The sequence below is a fragment of the Tachyglossus aculeatus genome, chromosome 22 (assembly GCF_015852505.1).
Source record: "Tachyglossus aculeatus isolate mTacAcu1 chromosome 22, mTacAcu1.pri, whole genome shotgun sequence".
Taxonomy (NCBI): Eukaryota; Metazoa; Chordata; class Mammalia; order Monotremata; family Tachyglossidae; genus Tachyglossus; species Tachyglossus aculeatus.
Window position 1 is genome coordinate 41,405,318 of NC_052087.1, and position 20,350 is coordinate 41,425,667.

The following is a 20,350-nucleotide window of genomic DNA, read 5'->3' on the forward strand; positions in this document are numbered from 1 at the left end:
CTTACTATGTGCAGAGCACTGTACTAAGCGCTTGGGAAGTACAAATTGGCAACATATAGAGACAGTCCCTACCCAACAGTGGGCTCAGTCTTCCCACCTGCTGCCTTTAGCTCCGGCAATCACCCCTGGGAGACAAGCTACTGGTCCCGCGAGTCAAAAAGCAAACACACAGGTTGTCAAAACAGCTTACTGATGTGGTAAAATCCCTCGACGCTTGGAACCACACCGCAGCGTCTCAGATTCAAAGTCATCACTATAAGGATGACGAAACCGGAGGAAGGGTGGGGGGAGAAACAGAAGGTGAAAGAAAGGTTACCTGGAGTCCTCAGTCCCAGAATATGTGACACTTCAAAGCTGGGAAGCTTCCTCAAGCCTTTTGCCCAAAACATTTAGGCCTAGGGAACGCTCTTTGTGAATGGGCAGTCTGTTATTACCTCTCTTGGGGAGGTGGTGGGGAGGCAGGGGTTCCCCAGTATTGCAAATGAGAAGGAGCCACTTAATTTCAAAGCCACACCTTTCATTATCATAGTAATAATAATTATGGTATTTGTTAAGCGCTTACTATATGCCAAGCGCTGTTCTAAGTGCTGGTGTAGGTACAAGGTAAGCAGGTTGTCCCACGTGGGGCCTACAGTCTCAATCTCCATTTTTTACAGATGAGGTCACTGAGGCACAGAGAAGTTAAATGGCTTGCCCAATGGGGATTAAAACTGTGAGTCCCATGGCTTCACAGACTCCGTCCTCTCCTGGTTCTCCTTTTATCTCTCCGGCTGTTCCTTCTCAGTCTCCTTTGCGGGCTCCTCCTCCTCCTCTCATCCCCTTACTGTAAGGTCAGTTCTTGGTCCCCTTCTGTTCTCTATCTACACTCACTCCCTTGGTGATATCATTTGCTCCCACGGCTTCAACTATCATCATCATCATCATCATCATCATCATCATCAATCGTACTTATTGAGCGCTTACTGTGTGCAGAGCACTGTACTAAGCACTTGGGAAGTACAAATTGGCAACATATAGAGACAGTCCCTACCCAACAGTGTGCTCACAGTCTAAAAGGGGGAGACAAAACCAAACATACTAACAAAATGAAATAAATAGAATAGATATGTACAAGTAAAATAAATAAATAAATAAATAAATAGAGTAATAAATATGTAGAAACATATATACATATATACAGGTGCTGTGGGGAAGGGAAGGAGGTAAGATGGGGGGGATCGAGAGGGGGACGAGGGGGAGAGGAAGGAAGGGGCTCAGTCTGGGAAGGCCTCCTGGAGGAGGTGAGCTCTCAGTAGGGCCTTGAAGGGAGGAAGAGAGCTAGCTTGGCGGATGGGCTGAGGGAGGGCATTCCAGGCCCGGGGGATGACGTGGGCCGGGGGTCGATGGTGGGACAGGCGAGAACGAGGTACGGTGAGGAGATTAGCGGCAGAAGAGCGGAGGGTGTGGGGTGGGCTGTGGAAGGAGAGAAGGGAGGTGAGGTAGGAGGGGGCGAGGTGATGGACAGCCTTGAAGCCCAGGGTGAGGAGTTTCTGCCTGATGCGCAGATTGATTGGTAGCCACTGGAGATTTTTGAGGAGGGGAGTAATATGCCCAGAGCGTTTCTGGACAAAGATAATCCGGGCAGTAGCATGAAGTATGGATTGAAGTGGGGAGAGACACGAGGATGGGAGATCAGAGAGAAGGCTGATGCAGTAGTCCAGACGGGATAGGATGAGAGCTTGAATGAGCAGGGTAGCGGTTTGGATGGAGAGGAAAGGGCAGATCTTGGCAATGTTGCGGAACTGAGACCGGCAGGTTTTGGCGACGGCTTGGATGTGAGGGGTGAATGAGAGAGCGGAGTCGAGGATGACACCAAGGTTGCGGGCTTGTGAGACGGGAAGGATGGTAGTGCCGTCTACAGTGATAGAAAAATCAGGGAGAGGACAGGGTTTGGGAGGGAAGACAAGGAGTTCAGTCTTCGACATGTTGAGCTTTAGGTGGCAGGCAGACATCCAGATGGAGATGTCCTGAAGGCAGGAGGAGATGCGAGCCTGGAGAGAGGGGGAGAGAGCAGGGGCAGAGATGTAGATCTGGGTGTCATCAGCGTAGAGATGATAGTTGAAGCCGTGGGAGCGAATGAGATCACCAAGGGAGTGCGTGTAGATCGAGAACAGAAGGGGACCAAGCACTGAACCTTGGGGAACCCCCACAGTAAGAGGATGGGAGGGGGAGGAGGAGCCTGCAAAAGAGACTGAGAAAGAACGACCGGAGAGATAAGAGGAGAACCAGGAGAGGACGGAGTCTGTGAAGCCAAGGTCAGATAGCGTGTTGAGGAGAAGGGGGTGGTCCACAGTGTCGAAGGCAGCTGAGGGGTCGAGGAGGATTAGGACAGAGTATGAACCGTTGGATTTGGCAAGCAGGAGGTCATTGGTGACCTTTGAGAGGGCAGTTTCCGTGGAATGTAGGGGACGGAAGCCAGACTGGAGGGAGTCGAGGAGAGAGTTGTTGTTGAGGAATTCTAGGCTGCTCGTGTAGACAACTCGTTCAAGGAGTTGAGTTCCCCTCCTCAAAAATCATCAGTGTCTGCCTGTCAACCTAGACATCAAGTAAAAACTCCTCACTCTCAGCTTCAAAGCTGTCCATCACCTCACCCCCTCCTACCTCACCTCCCTTCTCTCCTTCTCCAGCCCAGCCCGCACCCTCCGCTCCTCTGCCACCGCTCACCTCCTCCCTGTGCCTCGTTCTCACCTGTCCCACCATTGACCCCCAGCCCACGTCCTCCCCCTGGCCCGGAATGCCCTCCCTCCACACATCCGCCAAGCTAGCTCTCTTCTTCCCTTCAAAGCCCTACTGAGAGCTCACCTCCTCCAGGAGGCCTTCCCAGACTGAGCCCCCTCCTTCCTCTTCCCCCCGCCTTACCTCCTTCCCTTCCCCACAGCAACTGTATGTATGTATATATGTTTGCACGTATTTACTACTCTATTTTATTTGTACATATTTATTCTATTTATTTTATTTTGTTAATATGTTTGGTTTTGTTCTCTGTCTCCCCCTTCTAGACTGTGAGCCCGCTGTTGGGTTGGGACTGTCTCTAGATGTTGCCAACTTGTACTTCCCAAGCGCTTAGTACAATGCTCTGCACACAGTAAGCGCTCAATAAATACGATTGATTGATTGATTGATTGACTCAAGGCCCTACTGAGAGCTCACCTCCTCCAGGAGGCCTTCCCAGACTGAGCCCCCTCCTTCCTCTCCCCCTCCTCCCCCTCTCCATCCCCGCTGCCTTACCTCCTTCCCTTCCCCACAGCACCTGTATATATGTATATATGTTTGTACGTATTTATCACTCTATTTATTTTACTTGTACGTATTCTATTCATTTTATTTTGCTAATATGTTTTGTTTTGTTGTCCGCCCCCCCTTCTATCATCATCATCAATCGTATTTATTGAGCGCTTACTATGTGCCAATTTGTACTTCCCAAGCGCTTAGCACAGTGCTCTGCACATAGTAAGCGCTCAATTAATACGATTGATGATGATGATGATGTGCAGAGAGCACTGTACTAAGCGCTTGGGAAGTACAAATTGGCAACCTATAGAGACAGTCCCTACCCAGCAGTGGGCCCACAGTCTAAAAGGGGGAGACAGAGGACAAAACCGAACATACTAACAAAAGAAAATAAATAGGATAGGTACAGATAAAATAAATAAATAAATAGAGTAATAAATATGTACAAACATATATACATATTATATATATATATATATATATATATATATATATATATATATATATACATATACATATACTTCTAGACTGCGAGCCCGTTGTTGGGTGGGGATTGTCCCTATCTGTTGCCGAATTGTACTTCCCAAGCGCTTAGCCCAGTGCTCCGCACGCGGTAAGCGCTCAAGAAATACGATCGAATGAATGAATGAATGAATGCGATTGAATGAATGAGTGACTGACTGACTGAATGTCGCGGAGGCAGCCGCCCAGCGAGGAGCATTACGTCATCGGTTAGGCCCTTGCCCCCCCCCTCCCCCCGGTCCGGTCCCCAGCGCGCATGCGCGGTCCGGCCGGGGAGGCGGGGAAGGAGCCGACGATGCCGCCTCCGCCGCTCCGCTCCGCTCCATCATGGCAGTCGCAGCCCCAGCGAGGACCGGAGCCCCGGGAGCTGCGGCGCCTGCGGCAGCTGCAGCCGTTGCATTAGGGGCGAGGCGCGGAGCAGGCGCGGGAGTTGCAGCTGCAGCGGTTGCATTAGGGGGAAGGAGCGGAGCAGGCTCCGGAGCTGCAGCGGTTGCATTAGGGGGAAGGAGCGGAGCAGGCTCGGGAGCTGCAGCGGTTGCATTAGGGGCAAGGAGCGGAGCAGGCTCCGGAGCTGCAGCGGTTGCATTAGGGGGAAGGAGCGGAGGAGGCTCGGGACCTGCAGCGGTTGCATTAGGGGGAACGAGCGGAGCAGGCTCGGGAGCTGCAGCGGTTGCATTAGGGGGAACGAGCGGAGCAGGCTCGGGACCTGCAGCCGCAGCGGTTGCATTAGGGGGAAGGAGTGGAGCAGGCTCTGGACCTGCAGCCGCAGCGGTTGCATTAGGGGGAAGGAGTGGAGCAGGCTCGGGACCTGCACCGGTTGCATTAGGGGCAAGGAGCGGAGCAGGCTCGGGACGTGCAGGGGTTGCATTAGGGGGAACGAGCGGAGCAGGCTCGGGACCAGCAGCGGTTGCATTAGGGGGAACGAGCGGAGCAGGTTCGGGAGCAGCAGCGGTTGCAATAGGGGGAACGAGCGGAGCAGGTTCGGGACCTGCAGTGGTTGCATTAGGGGGAAGGAGCGGGGCAGGCTCGGGACTTACAGCTGCAGAGGTTGCATTGGGGGGAAAGAGCGGCGGAGGCTCGGGACCTGCAGTGGTTGCATTAGGGGGAAGGAGCGGGGCAGGCTCGGGACTTACAGCTGCAGTGGTTGCATTGGAGGGAAAGAGCGGAGGAGGCTCGGGACCTGCAGCGGTTGCATTAGGGGGAAGGAGCGGAGCAGGCTCGGGACCGGCAGCCGCGGCGGTTGCATTAGGGGGAAGGAGCGGAGCAGGCTCGGGACCTGCAGCGGTTGCATTAGGGGGAAAGAGCGAAGGAGGCGCAGGAGCTGCAGCGGTTGCATTAGGGGGAAGGAGTGGAGCAGGCTCGGGACCTGCAGCGGTTGCATTAGGGGGAAAGAGCGAAGGAGGCGCAGGAGCTGCAGCTGTTGCATTAGGGGGAAAGAGCGGAGGAGGCCCGGGACCTACAGCAGAAAGGACCGGAGCTGCAGGAGCAGCAGTCGCAACTGCAACGATCGGAGGCTCCGTTGCAGCAGCTCGGGCTGCTTGAGGTCATCGGAGGGAACACCACCGGCACGCACTCGATTGTAGTGGTTGAGCGCTTACTGTGTGCAGAGCACTGGACTGAGCGTTTGGGAAGTACAAATCGGCGGCGCCATGAGTGGAGGTGGTGGAGGTGGCGGTGGCGGCGGCAGCAGCTCAGCCCCCAGCCGCTTTGCCGATTACTTTGTCATCTGCGGGCTGGACACCGAAACCGGCCTGGAGCCGGACGAGCTGTCGGGTGAGTGGCCAGAACAATAATAATGACGTTTATTAAGCGCTTACTACGTGCCAAGCTCTGTTCTGAGCGCCAGGGAAGTTACAAGGTGATCAGCTTGTCCCACATGGGGCTCACAGTCTCAATCCTCAGTTTACAGATGAGGGAACTGAGGCCCAGAGAAGTTAAGTGACTTGCCCGAAGTCACACAGCTGACAAGCGGCAGAGCCGGGATTTGAACCCGTGACCCCTTCTAGACTGTGAGCCCACTGGTGGGTAGCGACTGTCTTTATATCATCATCAATCATATTTATTGAGCGCTTCCTATGTGCAGAGCACTGTACTAAGCGCTTGGGAAGTACAAATTTGGCAACATATAGAGACAGTCCCTACCCAACAGTGGGCTCACAGTCTAAAAGGGGGAGACAGAGAACAAAACCAACCATACTAACAAAATAAATTGCCAACTTGTACCTCCCAAGCACTTAGTACAGTGCTCTGCACACAGTAAGCGCTCAATAAGTACGATTGATTGATTGACCTCTGACTCCAAAGCCCGTGTTCTTTCCACCGAGCCACGAGAGAAGTGACTTGTCCAAAGTCACACAGCTGACCAGTGGCGGAGCTGGGATTAGAACCCATGACCTCTGACTCCAAAGCCCGGGCTCTTTCTACCGAGCCACGCTGCTTCTCTAATAATCCGGTGCTATTTAATAATGATCATCATGATATGTTGCCAACCTGTACTTCCCAAGCGCGTAGTACAGTGCTCTGCACACAGTAAGTGCTCAATAAATACGATTGAATGAATGATGATGGTATTTGTTAAACGCTTACTAGGTGCCAGGCGTCATCTAAAATGGGGATTAAGACTGTGAGCCCCATGTGGGACAGGGAGTGTGTCCAACCTGATTAACTTCTATCTATGCTATTGCTTAGAACAGTGCTTGGCACATAGTAAATGCTTCATTCATTCAATCGTATTTATTGAGTGTTTACTGTTTGCAGAGCACTGTACTAAGCGCTTGGGAAGTACAAGTTGGCAACATATAGAGACGGTCCCTACCCAACAACGGGCTCACAGTCTAGAAGGGGGAGACAGACAACAAAACATATTAACAAAATAAAATAAATAGAATAGTAAGTGTTTAACAAGTACTGTAATTATTGTCATTTATATTAGTGTCTGTCTCTTCCTCCAGACTGTAAGCTCACTGTGGGTAGGGAGCGTTATGTAGTGTTATCTTGTACTCTTTCAAGTGCTTAGTACAGTGTTGTGCACACAGTAAGCGCTCAATAAATGCAATTGAATGAATATTCAGAGCTGGGGTGGATGCAAGCAAATCGGGTTGGACACAGTCCCTGTCCCTCCTGGGGCTGGCAGTCGCAGTGCCCATTTTACAGATGAGATCACTGAGAAGAAAAGTGACTCCCCAAGGTCACATAGTGGCAGACAAATGTTGGAGTCGGGATTAGAACTCATGACCTTCCCACTCCCAGGCCCGTGCTGTAGTCACCACTCCGAGCTGGTACCTCGCTGCCCAGGCGGACCCCGCTGAGGGGGTGGCTTGCCACCCCATCAACTTTGATGCAGGCACAGATTAAACAATCAATCAGTGGTATTTATTGAGCGCCTACAGTGTGCAGAGCACTGGACTAAGCGCTTTGGAGAGTGCCCTGGTAACAGAGTTGGCTGGCACGGTCCCCGCCCATAATGAGCATCCAGTTTATCAATCAATCGTATTTATTGAGCGCTTACTGTGTGCAGAGCACTGTACTGAGCGCTTGGGAAGTACAAGTTGGCAACATATAGAGACAGTCCCTACCCAACAGTGGGCTCACCGTCTAAAAGGGGAGTTTAGTAATAATAACGATGATATTTGTTGAACGCTTACTATGTGTCAAGAACCTTTCTAAGCTCTGGGGAAGACACACAACTCGTTGTTGGGTAGGGACCGTCTCTATATGTTGCTGACTTGTACTTCCCAAGCACTTAATACAGTGGTTTGCACACAGTAAGCGCTCAGTAAATACGATTGAATGAATACAAGGTTATCAGGTTGGACCCAATCCGTGTCCCAGATGGGGCTCACAGTCCTAATCCCCATTTTGCAGATGAAGGAGCGGAGGCACGGAGAACTGAGTGACTTACCCAAGGTCACACAGCGGACAAGTGGGGGAGCAGGATTAGAACTCAGGGGCTTTGACTTGCAGGCCTGTGCTCTTTACACTAGGCCATGCTGCTCCTCTGTCTAGAAATGTGGTGCAAACAGTAGCACACTAGGGTTGGTTAGTGGGTAGGGGAGAGGAGAGGGAGATTAGGGACCGTTGTTGGGTAGGGACCGTCTCTGTTGCTGACTTGTACTTCCCAAGCACTTAATACAGTGCTCCGCACACAGTAAGCGCTCAGTAAATACGATCGAATGAATTAGGGACAGCTGCCTTGGGTGGACAGACTGGTTGGGATGTTTCCCCTTAACTGTCTTTTCCTAACCACTCCCCTTTCCCAGTTGTAGTGTCAGAGAGCTGGAGGCCTGTCTGTCCCTTCAAAGGCCCAGGGACCGTCAATCAACCGTATTTATTGAGCACTTACTGTGTGCAGAGCACTCTACTAAAGGCTTGGGAGTGTACAATATAACAGACCCTGTAGACTTGTCCCCTGCCCACAATGAGCTTATGGTCTAGAGGTGACAGACCCCCTAGGCTGTGAAGGGTGCCAACTCTGCTGTATTGGACTCTCCCACCAAGCTCTTAGTACAGTGCTCTGCACCCAGTAAGCACTCAATAACTATAATTAGTACAGTGCTCTGCATACAGTAAGGGCTCAATAAATACCATTGATGATGAGGGGTGGGATGATACGGTGCAGAAGCAGGAGTGTTATGATTAGTACAGTGCTTTGCATACAGTAAGGGCTCAATAAATACCATTGATGATGAGGGGTGGGGTGACACTGCAGAAGCAGGAGAGTTTCAGTTTCAAGAGAGGACAGCAAGAGAAAACTTTTTTAAAAAAACCTTGCATTCCTGATTTGTTGCTGTTTTGGTGACATGTAATATACTGATGTTGCGTATAATTTCCCAAACGTTTTGTGGTGGAAAGAAAGATACCTTACGGCCTGGAGAACTCAAATTCCTTCCTGAGTTTTTAAACTTTTGGAGTGAGGTTTCTCATGTGTAACTTTCTTTAAGAGTATCCGAGGCCTTCCTGTGCACATCCGTACCCTATATAGGCCCCAGATTTCAGGATTCAACGCTGGAAACGTTGCAGTATATCTAACGTGCTGATTTTAGTATCGAATGCTGTACTTGGTAATTACTCAGCTCATCTGGATAAGGTGACACAGTGTATATTGACCCGGAGGGAGTCTCTTTTTGGTGACAGTAACTACAGAGGCCTAACTAAAGTATTCTTTTTCTAAAAAAAAAATCCGCTTTTGAAAAGGGGAGAAAATGTGCTTTTCCTGAAACCATTGAAACAGAGGTGGATTGTGAATATAGGCTTACGGGCACTTTTTCGGGGCTCCCTCCCAACCCCCTCAAAAAATAAAGGGAACAGAAAGAAGAGGGGAAGTGATCGGAATCGAAACGACTGTAGCGAAGTGAGAGGAGCCATGGAAGTTATCCCAGAAATTTTTGTACACACTCAGAGTGTTTTTCAGCCGATTATGTTTGGAAAATTTCTGTTATTGGTTTGTGTTTAGAGGCTCCTTTTTTTTTTTTTTAACAACATGCCTTCCAAATTGTGCAATTGTGTTTCCTGGCTGTGGTCTCCTCTGCCTGGGTTTCATATTGCTGGTGGTATTCTTTTAAGCATCATCTAAATATTATTGATGAGGGAACTCCCGTCACTTCACTGTCATGATGTGCTCACTGTAAAGTGAAATTCGTACGAATTGGTGATTCTGTTGACTAGTTTTACATCTCCTTGGGGATAACAGGACAATTTTTCTTGTTAGTCACCCGAAAAATTCCAGCGTTGTGCTTTATAAGATTGCTTATCTACAAACATATATGCCCTCACTTTCTAAGAAGTGATGTGGGGGATTTCAATGGTCTTTTTTTAACTATCGCCTCTTAGGAAGGTCATCAACAATACTATGCTTCATTAAGTGAATATTCTGGAAGAAAATTGCTCACCTGGCCTCCGAAGCCTTTTTTTCCTCTTTTTGAAGATAAATTTATACCAGGCCTTGTGTTCTGCTTTCCAAATCACATCTCAGAATTACTTTTTGTTGGTATGCAAGTGAATATTTGCTACATGTAGGACGGATGTTAATGAATGGCTTTCAGATGTGGGCATCTAATATGTATGAGACTCAAAGTGTGTTGCAAGGAGTCTGAATGATCTTTAGATGGGTTAAACGCTCTAGCGAAAGCTAGCATCCCAGGGTATAAAGATTTCTTGTACAAGCATGCCCAGTTATTTGGTATTAAAAATATTCCATAGGCCCGATCTAAAATTAATCTCAGGCCACAAATCTAATGGAAACCAGGGGATAATTTTTTATGCTATCTTTGCTAAGCAGTATGGAAACGGGGTTTTAGAAAAGAGAGCTGGGGTTCATTTGTGAATGATAGTTCATATTGTTTTTTTAGGGACTGTTGACTCTCGCTTCTAGTGTGTAGTCGTGGTATGTCCATATGACATAATTAAACCTTGGGAGGTAAACAAAGGAAGGAGGGTGAGGCAGAAAACCCTGTGAAGAAAGATTCTCTCCCTGTCTTTCAGGACAGGTTTTCCAGTGCGGTTGCAGCAGGGTAAAGCTAAGATCATTTATTTAACCAACAGGCTGCCTTTGAAGCTGAGGCACTGAATTTAAAGCATGTTTCGTCCTTTTTTGTGGTGGGGGGGTGGTTGGGCAGGGAGGACAAAAGGGGAGGTTTACAGGGAAACCAAGGAGGGCCTGGGGACCCTCTCTAAAATGCAACAAAGCTAAACATGAACAGCCTGGGGTCCATCCATACCGTGACTCTCCCTAGAGCTTCTCCTTTCCTGCAGGTCCTCCTTCATGCTCCAGAAGGATGATGTCATAGTAACTGAAATATAGAAAATTGGGAATTGCTTCCAAGACCTCGGGAGGCACCGAGGAGCCCTGCGTTCTGGCCTAGCTAGTGAAATTAATGTTAATTATGGTATTTGTTAAGCGCTTACTATGTGCCAGGCACTGTACTGGTTGAGAACCTCCGGTACCCCTCCCTCTTAGGCTAAGGCCCTCTTGGATAGCCTCTTAAATGACCATTAATAAATTAATCGGACTTGATCTGATTTTTTTAGAAAAGATAATAGTAATTATTGTGGAACTTAAGTGCTTATTATGTGCCAAGCACTGTTCTAAGCACTGGTCTAGATACCAGCTGGGTGGTGTTATATAAGCTCTCCATTCCCTTCTACCCCTTGCCCCACTAACATGAAGATTTCAGTTTGCTGCAGACGATGATGTCATTTGAGGTCATATTAAGCCCTTTTGGAAAGCATCTTCTTCCTAAAGCCGGCAGGCAGAGCAGGAAATAATACCTTCAGGACAGCCTAATCATCTCTTTGGGACCAGTTTGTTGAAGGATCAGTGGTAAAGAATGGTGATTTGTTTGGTTCTTTAGTACAAAGGCGGTGTTTAGTCTGGAATGGGTCAGGGTGAGCTGGGTTTTTTTTTGTTTTGTTTTTTTTAATTGTGGACTGGTTCATCTTTTGCTCTTCTGCAAGGATTACTTTTGGGCCTACTTCGTTAGTGGTAGTCAGTGGCTTAGGCTAGACAGTCAGTGAGTTGCAGGAAAAAAATCCCAAAGCCTCATATTTGTTAACATTTTCAGCCTCCTTCTCCACGCAACAAGTAAAGAACTGACAATGGTGGTTTCTGTCGCAGTTTGTACAGATCGACCGAAAGCTATCTATAGAAACAGTAGACTTTTTTTTCTTTTTACCCCCATGTGTAGCCCATTGTATTTGCTATTTGGGGAATAAATATTGATCCTTGCCCTGGAAGGGTTTCCTGAGAGAGGAATTAACAATCCTTAAGAAAACAGTTCTTCTCTCCCCCTTCCATCCCTAACCCATCTCCTCCCCCCACCCATTTGACTGATAATTACTCCCTCTGCAGTGATCTGATGAGCAGGATGATAAGACCAATTCTAGATTGGATGGGTTTATCAGCAGGTTTTAAGCCTGTCTATTTTTTGCCGGGTTGGATTTCTGTTTCAGGTTTATCGAGTGTGGTCACCTTGAAGGGAATTTTCATTTGATGTATTATATAATTAAAAAAAATGACTCTCCTTGACGTTCCTGGATGTTGGCACTGTAAAGCGGCCACAGAATGTTTTACTAGTGAACTGCGAAGAGGCGGCAGATGTGAGCAGCTCGGAAAATGTGTATGTGTCTACAGTTGGGTGGGTGGAACGATATGAAGCTCCAAAATTTACATTGGCATATCTGAGCTCAGGAAATAACAAAAGTGAGTCCAGGGCCACGGCATCGTTGTCCAGTCGAAACCATTGGCCAAAGGAAGTCACACTAGCCAAGGCTAGACTTATGGGCAGTGTAATTGATGGTTTCATTAAGGGGTGGGATTTCTTAAAGCAGCCACATGATTCTTGTGGAGTGTGCAGCGTGTGAACAGCGCCCAGGACCTCGTGTGATAGTTTGGGTCTTTATTTTAAAACTGCATACATTGGGTTATATGAGGAGGGAGAAGGAAGATGAAGGCCTTCTCAGTAATAAAGTTAAACTCTCTGGTTGATGTCCCTTATTCTTTCTCGGTTAACAAAAGTGTATGTGTATTTTGTATTGGTATATTGAACTCTCTGAAGAGCTCAATACAGTGCATTGCACACAGTAAGCACTCAATAAATGATTGAATGAATGAATACCTCTAGCATGTAAACTCATTGTGGTTGGGGAACTGAGTTACCAACTCAGTTGTATTGTACTCTCCCAAGCGCTTAGTACAGTGCTCTGCAGCAGTAAGGGTTCTATAAATGCCACTGATTTGATGGATTGCTCCCTAATTTTTCAGCATCTGACGTCTTGGATAATATTCATAGGGTAGTAACTGGTCGCTCGCGGGAAAACCGGGCATTAAGTAATAATAGTAATAGTGATGATGATGGTATTTGTTAAGTGCTTACTGCGTGACATACATGAAATGACTACATGTTCTAAGCTGTGTCATTGTCACATGACAACATATGCATTACTGTGGGCAACGCAGTAGACATGATGATGTCCATGTGCCATTTTGCAGTTGTATGACGAGCTCTCCAGAACCCAGAATGTTTCTCTGGAGGGAATCCTCCCTGCTCCTGAACCACACTTACTTTCAGAACTGTTGGGTTTCCCTCCCAGGTCTGGGTGAACACAGGTGCCTTGTATGAACCAAATAACTCAGTGATGGTGATGGCATTTGTTAAGCGCTTACTATATGCAAAGCACTGTTCTAAGCGCTGGGGAGGATACAAGGTGATCAGATTGTCCCATGTGGGGCTCACAGTCTTCATCCCCATTTTACAGATGAGGGAACTGAGGCACAGACAAGTTAAGTGACTTGCCCAAAGTCACACAGCTGACAGTTGGCAGAGCTGGAATTTGAACCCATGACCTCTGACTCTCAAGCCCATGCTCTTTCCATCGAGCCATGCTGCTTCTCAGTGGCAGTAGAGGTGGTTAAAATAAAAAGGGGTCCAGAGCCTAACCCATGTGGGATCAGTTACAGTATAGCTGAGAATCAGGCCGTCGGGTTTAAAGTTAAATAATAACAATAATTATGGTATTTCAGTGTTTACTATGTGCCAGGAACCATACTAAGCTCTGGGGTGGCTGCAAGCAAATCGGGTTGGACATAGTCCCTGTCCCACATAGGGCAGACAGTCTCAATCCCCATTTTACAGATGAGGTAACCGAGGCACAGAGAAGTGAAGTGACTTGCCCAAGGTCCCACAGTAGACAAGTTTGCTTGTCTAGCACACTTCCCTCCCTCGAAGCCCTCCTGAAAGCTCACCTCATCCAGGAGACCTTCCCAGACTGAGCCCCTCTTTTCCTCTGCTCCTCCTCTCCTCCCCATCGCCCCCACTCCCTCCCTCTGCTCTAAACCCCTCACTGCCCCACATCACTTGTATATATACGATGTACATATTTATTATTCTATTTATTTTATTAATGATGTGTATATATCTATAATTCTATTTATTTATATCTACTTGTTTTGCTTTGTTTTCTTGTGTGTCTCCCCCCTTCTAGACTGTGAGCCCGTTGTTGGATAGGGATTGTCTCATTTGTTGCCGAATTGTACTATGGGCTATTTAAAGAATACAACGCTTAGTACAGTGCTGTGCACACAGTAACTGCTCAATTAGGGAAGCAGCGTGGCTCAGTGGAAAGAGCATGGGCTTTGGAGTCAGAGGTCATGGGTTCAAATCCCGGCTCCGCCACTTGTCAGCTGTGTGACTTTCGGCAAGTCACTTAATTCCTTGGGCCTCAGTTTCCTCATCTGTAAAATGGGGATTAATACTGTGAGCCCCCTGGGGGGGGACAATCTGATCACCTTGTAACCTCCCCAGCGCTTAGAAGGGTGCTTTGCACATAGTAAGCGCTTAACAAATACCAACATTATTATTAATAAATACAGTCGAATGAATGAAAGTGTTGGAGCTAGGGTTAGAATCCATGACCTTCTGACTCCTAGGCCTGTACTCTATCCACTGTGACCTGCTGCTTCTTGGACTAAATGACAGACCACTCAAACAAATTTAAATTTTCACCCGTTAGAAGTGTCAGATACTCATTTATTGCTTGGGCTCGTAAGTGTATACATTTGAAGCAGTCCTAGAGCGTGGACCTGGTTCTAATAATCCCAGCTCTGCTGCTTGTCTGCTGTGTGACCTTGAGCAAGTCACGTCACTTTTCTGTGCCTCAGTTTCCTCATCTGTAAAGTGGGGATTGAATATCTGTTCTCCCTACTACTTAAACTGTGATTCTCTTTTGGGACAAAGACTGTGTTTGATCTGATTGTGTTGTATTTACCCCAGTGCTTAGCACAAGCTTGGCACGTAGCAATGCTTAACAATAATTCATTCATTCAATTGTATTTATTGAGCGCTTACTGTGTGCAGAGCACTGTACTAAGCGCTTGGGAAGTACAAGTAGGCAACAGAGATGGTCCCTACCCAACAGTGGGCTCACAGTCTAGAAGGGGGAGACAGACAACAAAACATCATCATCATCATCATCAATCGTATTTATTGAGCGCTTACTGTGTGCAGAGCACTGTACTAAGCGCTTGGGAAGTACAAGTTGGCAACATATAGAGACAGTCCCTACCCAACAGTGGGCTCACAGTCTATAAGGGGGAGACAGAGAACAAAACCAAACATACTAACAAAATAAAATATCAAAATTGTAGTAATAATAAATGATATTATCTTTTTGAAAGTGTTTTTTTCCTCATTAAACAGTTTGCTTTTCCATTGTGAAAATAGATGAGATGCATTAAAAGAGTTTTTGTGGTAGTAGAGTTTCAGTATCAAAAATAGTGTTTTTGAGTGCCTTCAATGTGCTGAACACCTTTTTAAGCCATATAAAATATATTCCTTCGATATTAAAATATTCTTGAAATAGCCCATAGATTTTCTATCTGCCAGGCACTGTACTAAGCCCTGGGGTAGCTGCAATATATTTGGGTTAGGCAGTCTCTCTCCCACATGGGGCTCACAATATTAATCCCCATTTTACAGATGAGGTAACTGAAGCCCGGAGAAGTGAAGCAACATGCCCAAGATCACACAGCAGACAAGAGGCGGAGCCGGGATTAGAACCCAGGTCCTTTGGCTCCCAGGCCCGTACTCTTTTCTCTAAGCCCCGCTGCTTCTGTAATCCAACTGAAACTAGAGTGCGGAGTCCAGCCCCTAGTCAAAAATGTCCCACCAGTTTCTTCCAAATTCTTCTTCCTGAGTCCACCAAAAATCAAGCACTTAATACAGTGCATTGCGCCCAGTGGATCAATCAATCAATCAATCGTATTTATTGAGCGCTTACTATGTGCAGAGCACTGTACTAAGCCCTTGGGAAGTACAAGTTGGCAACATATAGAGACAGTCCCTACCCAACAGTGGGCTCACAGTCTAAAAGGGGGAGACAGAGAACAAAACCAAACATACTAACAAAATAAAATAAATAGAATAGATATGTACAAGTAAAATAAATAAATAAATAAATAGAGTAATAAATCTGTACAAACATATATCCATATATACAGGTGCTGTGGGGAAGGGAAGGAGGTAAGATGGGGGGGATGGAGAGGGGGACGAGGGGGAGAGGAAGGAAGGGGCTCAGTCTGGGATGGCCTCTTGGAGGAGGTTAGCTCTCAGCAGGGCCTGGATGCACAATAATGCATCGAGTGCTTAGTACAGTGCTCTGCACACAGTAAGCGCTCAATAAATACGATTGACTGAATGATGCTAGATGGCACGATAGGTCAGATAACATTACTACTAGGTCCTCCACCTCCAGGAAAGTTGATAAACGGTGGTTCCATTGTGCGCTGTTTTTCGGCCCCAAACTCTCAGGAGTCCCCAAAGGGCATCTCGTTACCTTCAAAACAGTACCTCCCTTCTTTTCCCTGACCTTCCTCTACTTTTCTGCTGGTTCCCACCATGTAACCCTGCTGAGTTCGCAATGGGAGACTTCCCTTCTTGCCACTGGCCACGGACCTTCAGCGCCACAAATCCACCCGACTGTAAGTTCGTTGTGGGCAGGGAATGTGTCTACCATCTCTCTTGTATTATCCTAGAGACTGTGAGCCCGCCTAGACTGTGAGCCCGCTGTTGGGTAGGGACCGTCTCTATATGTTGCCAACTTGTACTTCCCAAGCGCTTAGTACAGTGCTCTGCACACAGTAAGCGCTCAATAAATACGATTGAATGAATGAATGAATCCTAAACGCGCAGTACAGTGCTCTGCGCACAATAAGGGCTCAATAAATATTAATGACGATGATGATGATTGGGCATGGGGAAGGGGAGTGGTTTTTCTTTTTTTGTTGTTGTTGTTGTTCAAGGTGACAGAGATTTGGTGGCAGAAACCAGAGAAGGGTTTTCTCTTTAGCCCCAGAGCTCAAGACAGCAGTAGTGGTGTGAAATGTCAGCCGAGAAGAGCTGTCTGCTCTCTCTTCTGAATTATAGTTCATTTTTATGTTCCTTGTCCTTCAGGAGTTGTGTTGATCACTCAAGCAAAAAATTAGCTAGCCAGTTTCTTTATTTTTTTCCCTTTTGTCTGATGCTTTGGGCTTGGCTCCTGCTCTTGCCTGAAGGTCAATTTACTTCAAACACGGGAAGAAAATCCTCCAGTGGTTTTACCCATGCCAGCTTGAAGAGATTCCTCCAGGGTGGGTTGATGTTGGCATCTTTTGATTGTACTTCTGACTGTTCCAACCCCCTGATTCCTGCTCAGCTGCCTCCTTCAAAATGGAAGGAAGCCGAATGCGTAAACATGGAGCAGGGCCGTTTGAAACATTCAGGATTTTTCAAGGCAGGAAGTAAGAAGAGGAAATGATTCAGAAATGACAGAACAAATTCTCGGATGCACAAGAACAACAACCAAAAAAGTGAACACCCATATTCCAATAAACTTTGTAATTTTTATTTTATAATTCATTTGCTTTCCAGTAATCTCAAGTACCTCGTTCTTTTTTGCTCTGTCGGTTTAGTCTCCTTCTCTCTTCCACATTTGGGTCGAGAGCCGGCATGAAGGGAGACCTAAAACTTTGGGCTAGTCACTTTACTTCTTGTGCCTCAGTTATCTCATCTGTAAAATGGAGATTAAGATTAGGAGCCCTATGTGGGACAGGGTCGGTGTCCAACCTGATTATCTTGTATCTACCCCAGTGCTTAGAACACAATGTCTGGCGGACAGTAAGTGCTTAACAAACACCATAACAACAAAAAAAGCGCCTTAAGTCATCTCAAAGCCCCATTTTGTTCACATCCAGAAGCTGAGTGATTTTCTCGAGTCAAATGTGGTTTGGTTTCTGGACAACAGGCTTCAAGTCAGGGGAAGTGGAGGGTTCAAAGAGAATTTCCTTCCTGGCCTGTAGGTTTGTATCTACGCTGGTGAATCAGTGTTTGTGGGTGACGGGATGAGAAGCAGCATGGCCTAATAGATGAGCACGGGCCTGGAAATCAGAAGGGCCTGAGTTCTAATCCCGGCTCTGCCACTTGTTTGCTGTGTGATCTTGGGCAAGTCACTAAACTTCTCTGTGCCTCAGTTACCTCCTCTGTAAAATGGGGATTAAGATTGCGAGCTCCACGTGGGACAGGGCACTATGTCCAACCCGATTAGTGCGTACTACAATGCCTGGCACATAGTAATCACTTAACAAATACCATAAAAAACCTACATAACAAAAAAAATTTGTTTACTGGTTTGTTAAGAGAGGAGGGCATGTGTGTTGGCATCTAAATGAAACTGCAGTTCTGTGTGTATAGGTTTATTGTGGTTGTTGTTAATCTGGGTTTTGAAAAGAGAATGCGTGTGTACTTTCTGATAGGATGGGAAAGAAACACCTTTATAGTTTGTGGTTTAAGAGAGGAGATGTGTGTTGTGAATGGGTTTAATTAAGGTGTTTCTCCCCCTTAGCCCCCCTGATGGGGAGAGGAAGTGAAAGTTGGTTTTATTTTGACAGATGCGCCCTCGTCTTGTTCTGTGCATTTGCTGAATCGCTCCCTCAGCCTTTGCTTTTGTGGTTAAGAGAGTTGGATTGGTATAATCAGCAGTTCTGCTTCCTCTCACAGTTCTAGAAGACACATCTTTAAAAGAGTTTCCTTAAAGGAACCTCCTTGTCGTGGTAGAAAAAGTCACATGTTTCTTCAAGGGAAGTGATAACATCTATGTCTACATCTTTAAAAAAAATCATGAAACTCCATACATTTTGAAGAAATAGCTCATTAGTCATTTACCAGGAAGGCTCTCCCGAGGTCAACCAGTCCATCCCCCTGCCTCATAACGGGGCAGTCCCAAATGTCTTTTCATTCATTCATTCAATCGTATTTTTTGAGCACTTACTGTGTGCAGAGCACTGTACTAAGCGCTTGGGAAGTACAAGTTGGCAACATATAGAGATGGTCCGTACCCAACAATGGGCTCAGAGTGTAGAAGGGGAGGCAGACAGCAAAACAAAACATGGGCAGGTGTCAAATTTTAAATTGGCTAAATGATACCAGGGAATTTTTCCCTCTAGGCTGTCATTTCCAGATTGATTTTCAGTTTTATAACTCGTCTGGACTCTGTCCAAGTGCATCATTTTCCTCTTAGTGGAGCCACAAATTGAAGAGTGCCAACTCCTTGTGAGCAGAGAAAGTTTCATGTGATTCTTTTGTATTTCCCAAGTGCTTAGAACAATGCATGGCATTCAATAAATCCCATTACTGCTACTAAACAGTACGGGTCTGCATTAGAGGAGGCCGATGGCAGATTAAAGAAATTAATAAAAAGGTCACAGATCCTTCTTGTTCTTAACAGTCTGAACATTCCCTCCTTGCTTCCAAGCTGAGAAAAGTGGGAACGGCGTGAGAAGCAGTATGGCCTAATGGAAAGAGTCTAGGCCTGACAGTCATAGCCAGTCAGTTGTATTTATTGAGCACTTACTGTGTGCAGAGCACTGTACTGGGCGCTTGGAAGAATATTGTATAACAGACAACTTCACTGCCCACAACATGCTTACAGTGTATAGGACCTGAGTTCTATTCCCGGCTCTGCCATTTGTTTGCTAATCACTTAACTTCTTGGTGCTTCCGTTTCCTCACCTATAAAATCTTCTAGACTGTGAGCCTGTTGTTGGGTAGGGACTGTCTCAATGTATTGCTGACATACTTTCCAAGTGCTTAGTACAGTGCTCTGCAATCAATCAATCAATCATATTTATTGAGTGCTTACTGTGTGCAGAGCACTATACTAAGCGCTTGGGAAGTACAAGTTGGCAACATATAGAGACAGTCCCTACCCAACAGTGGGCTCACAGTCTAAAAGCACTCAATACATACGATTGAATGAATGAATGAATAAAATGGGGATTCAAAACCTGTTTTCCCTTCTACTTAGACATTGAGTTAAGTGGGACAAGGATTTGAGCCCTCCTGATTGTCTTCTATCTACCCTAGCACTTAATACAGTGCTTGGCACTTAATAAGCGCCTAACACACATCACAATTATTATTATTATGTAATATATAATACATATATATGTAATATAATAATATCGTCCTCTAGACTAAAAGCTCATCCTCTAGACTGTAAACTCGTTGTGGGCTGGGAACGTGTCTATCAACTCTGTTATTTGTACTCTTCCAAGCAGTTAGTACAGTACTCTGCACACAGTAGGCACTCAAATACGATCGATTGATGATTATTCTTTTGTTATTCGGTAAGGTAGACATGGAAAACGAGAGAGGGAAAGTAAGGTGGGCTCAAGGTACTGTGGAATTGTGGGTTTAAGATACTATGGAATTGTCTCCCCCTTTTAGACTGTGAGCCCACTGTTGGGTAGGGACTGTCTCTATATGTTGCCAACTTGTACTTCCCAAGCGCTTAGTACAGTGCTCTGCACACAGTAAGCGCTCAATAAATACGATTGATGGTGATGATGATGCTACATTGTGTGCATGACTGACATTTCCCTCTCCTGGGGTAGGGGCATCCTGCATCACTTCCCACTGAGCTTCCAGACTTCCTAGACTCTGAAGATTGTTCCCTTACCTCCTTGGTCAGCAGTGGGTTGGGTTCCCACTGGATGGATGTCTCCCCCTCTAGACTTTAAGCTCATTGTGGC

At 46.6% G+C, this 20,350-nt stretch overlaps 2 protein-coding genes across 2 annotated transcripts in view; both read left to right on the forward strand.

The window, feature by feature from the left end:
• The first annotated feature begins 261 nt into the window (after positions 1-261).
• Positions 262-5,381, forward strand: LOC119944130 (serine/arginine repetitive matrix protein 2-like). The gene is made up of 3 exons (XM_038765349.1): positions 262-300; positions 4,044-4,444; positions 4,490-5,381. The coding sequence occupies exons 1-3, from the start codon at positions 262-264 to the stop codon at positions 5,373-5,375; spliced, it is 1,326 nt and encodes a 441-aa protein (XP_038621277.1). The 3' UTR covers positions 5,376-5,381.
• The window catches only part of DENND5A (DENN domain containing 5A), a 120,973-nt gene continuing 105,979 nt past the window's right edge, over positions 5,357-20,350 (forward strand). Inside the window, 1 exon segment of the mRNA XM_038764361.1 lies at positions 5,357-5,565. Coding sequence (XP_038620289.1) covers positions 5,442-5,565 — 124 coding nt within the window. The 5' untranslated portion in view covers positions 5,357-5,441.

Coding starts and splice junctions, on each gene's coding strand:
- LOC119944130 (XM_038765349.1), top strand. CDS start 262: ATGACGAAACCGGAGGAAGGGTGGGGGGAGAAACAGAAG. Junction 301..4,043: donor GGTGGGGGGAGAAACAGAAG/GTGAAAGAAAGG, acceptor TCCGGTCCCCAG/CGCGCATGCGCGGTCCGGCC. Junction 4,445..4,489: donor AGGGGGAACGAGCGGAGCAG/GCTCGGGAGCTG, acceptor CGAGCGGAGCAG/GCTCGGGACCTGCAGCCGCA.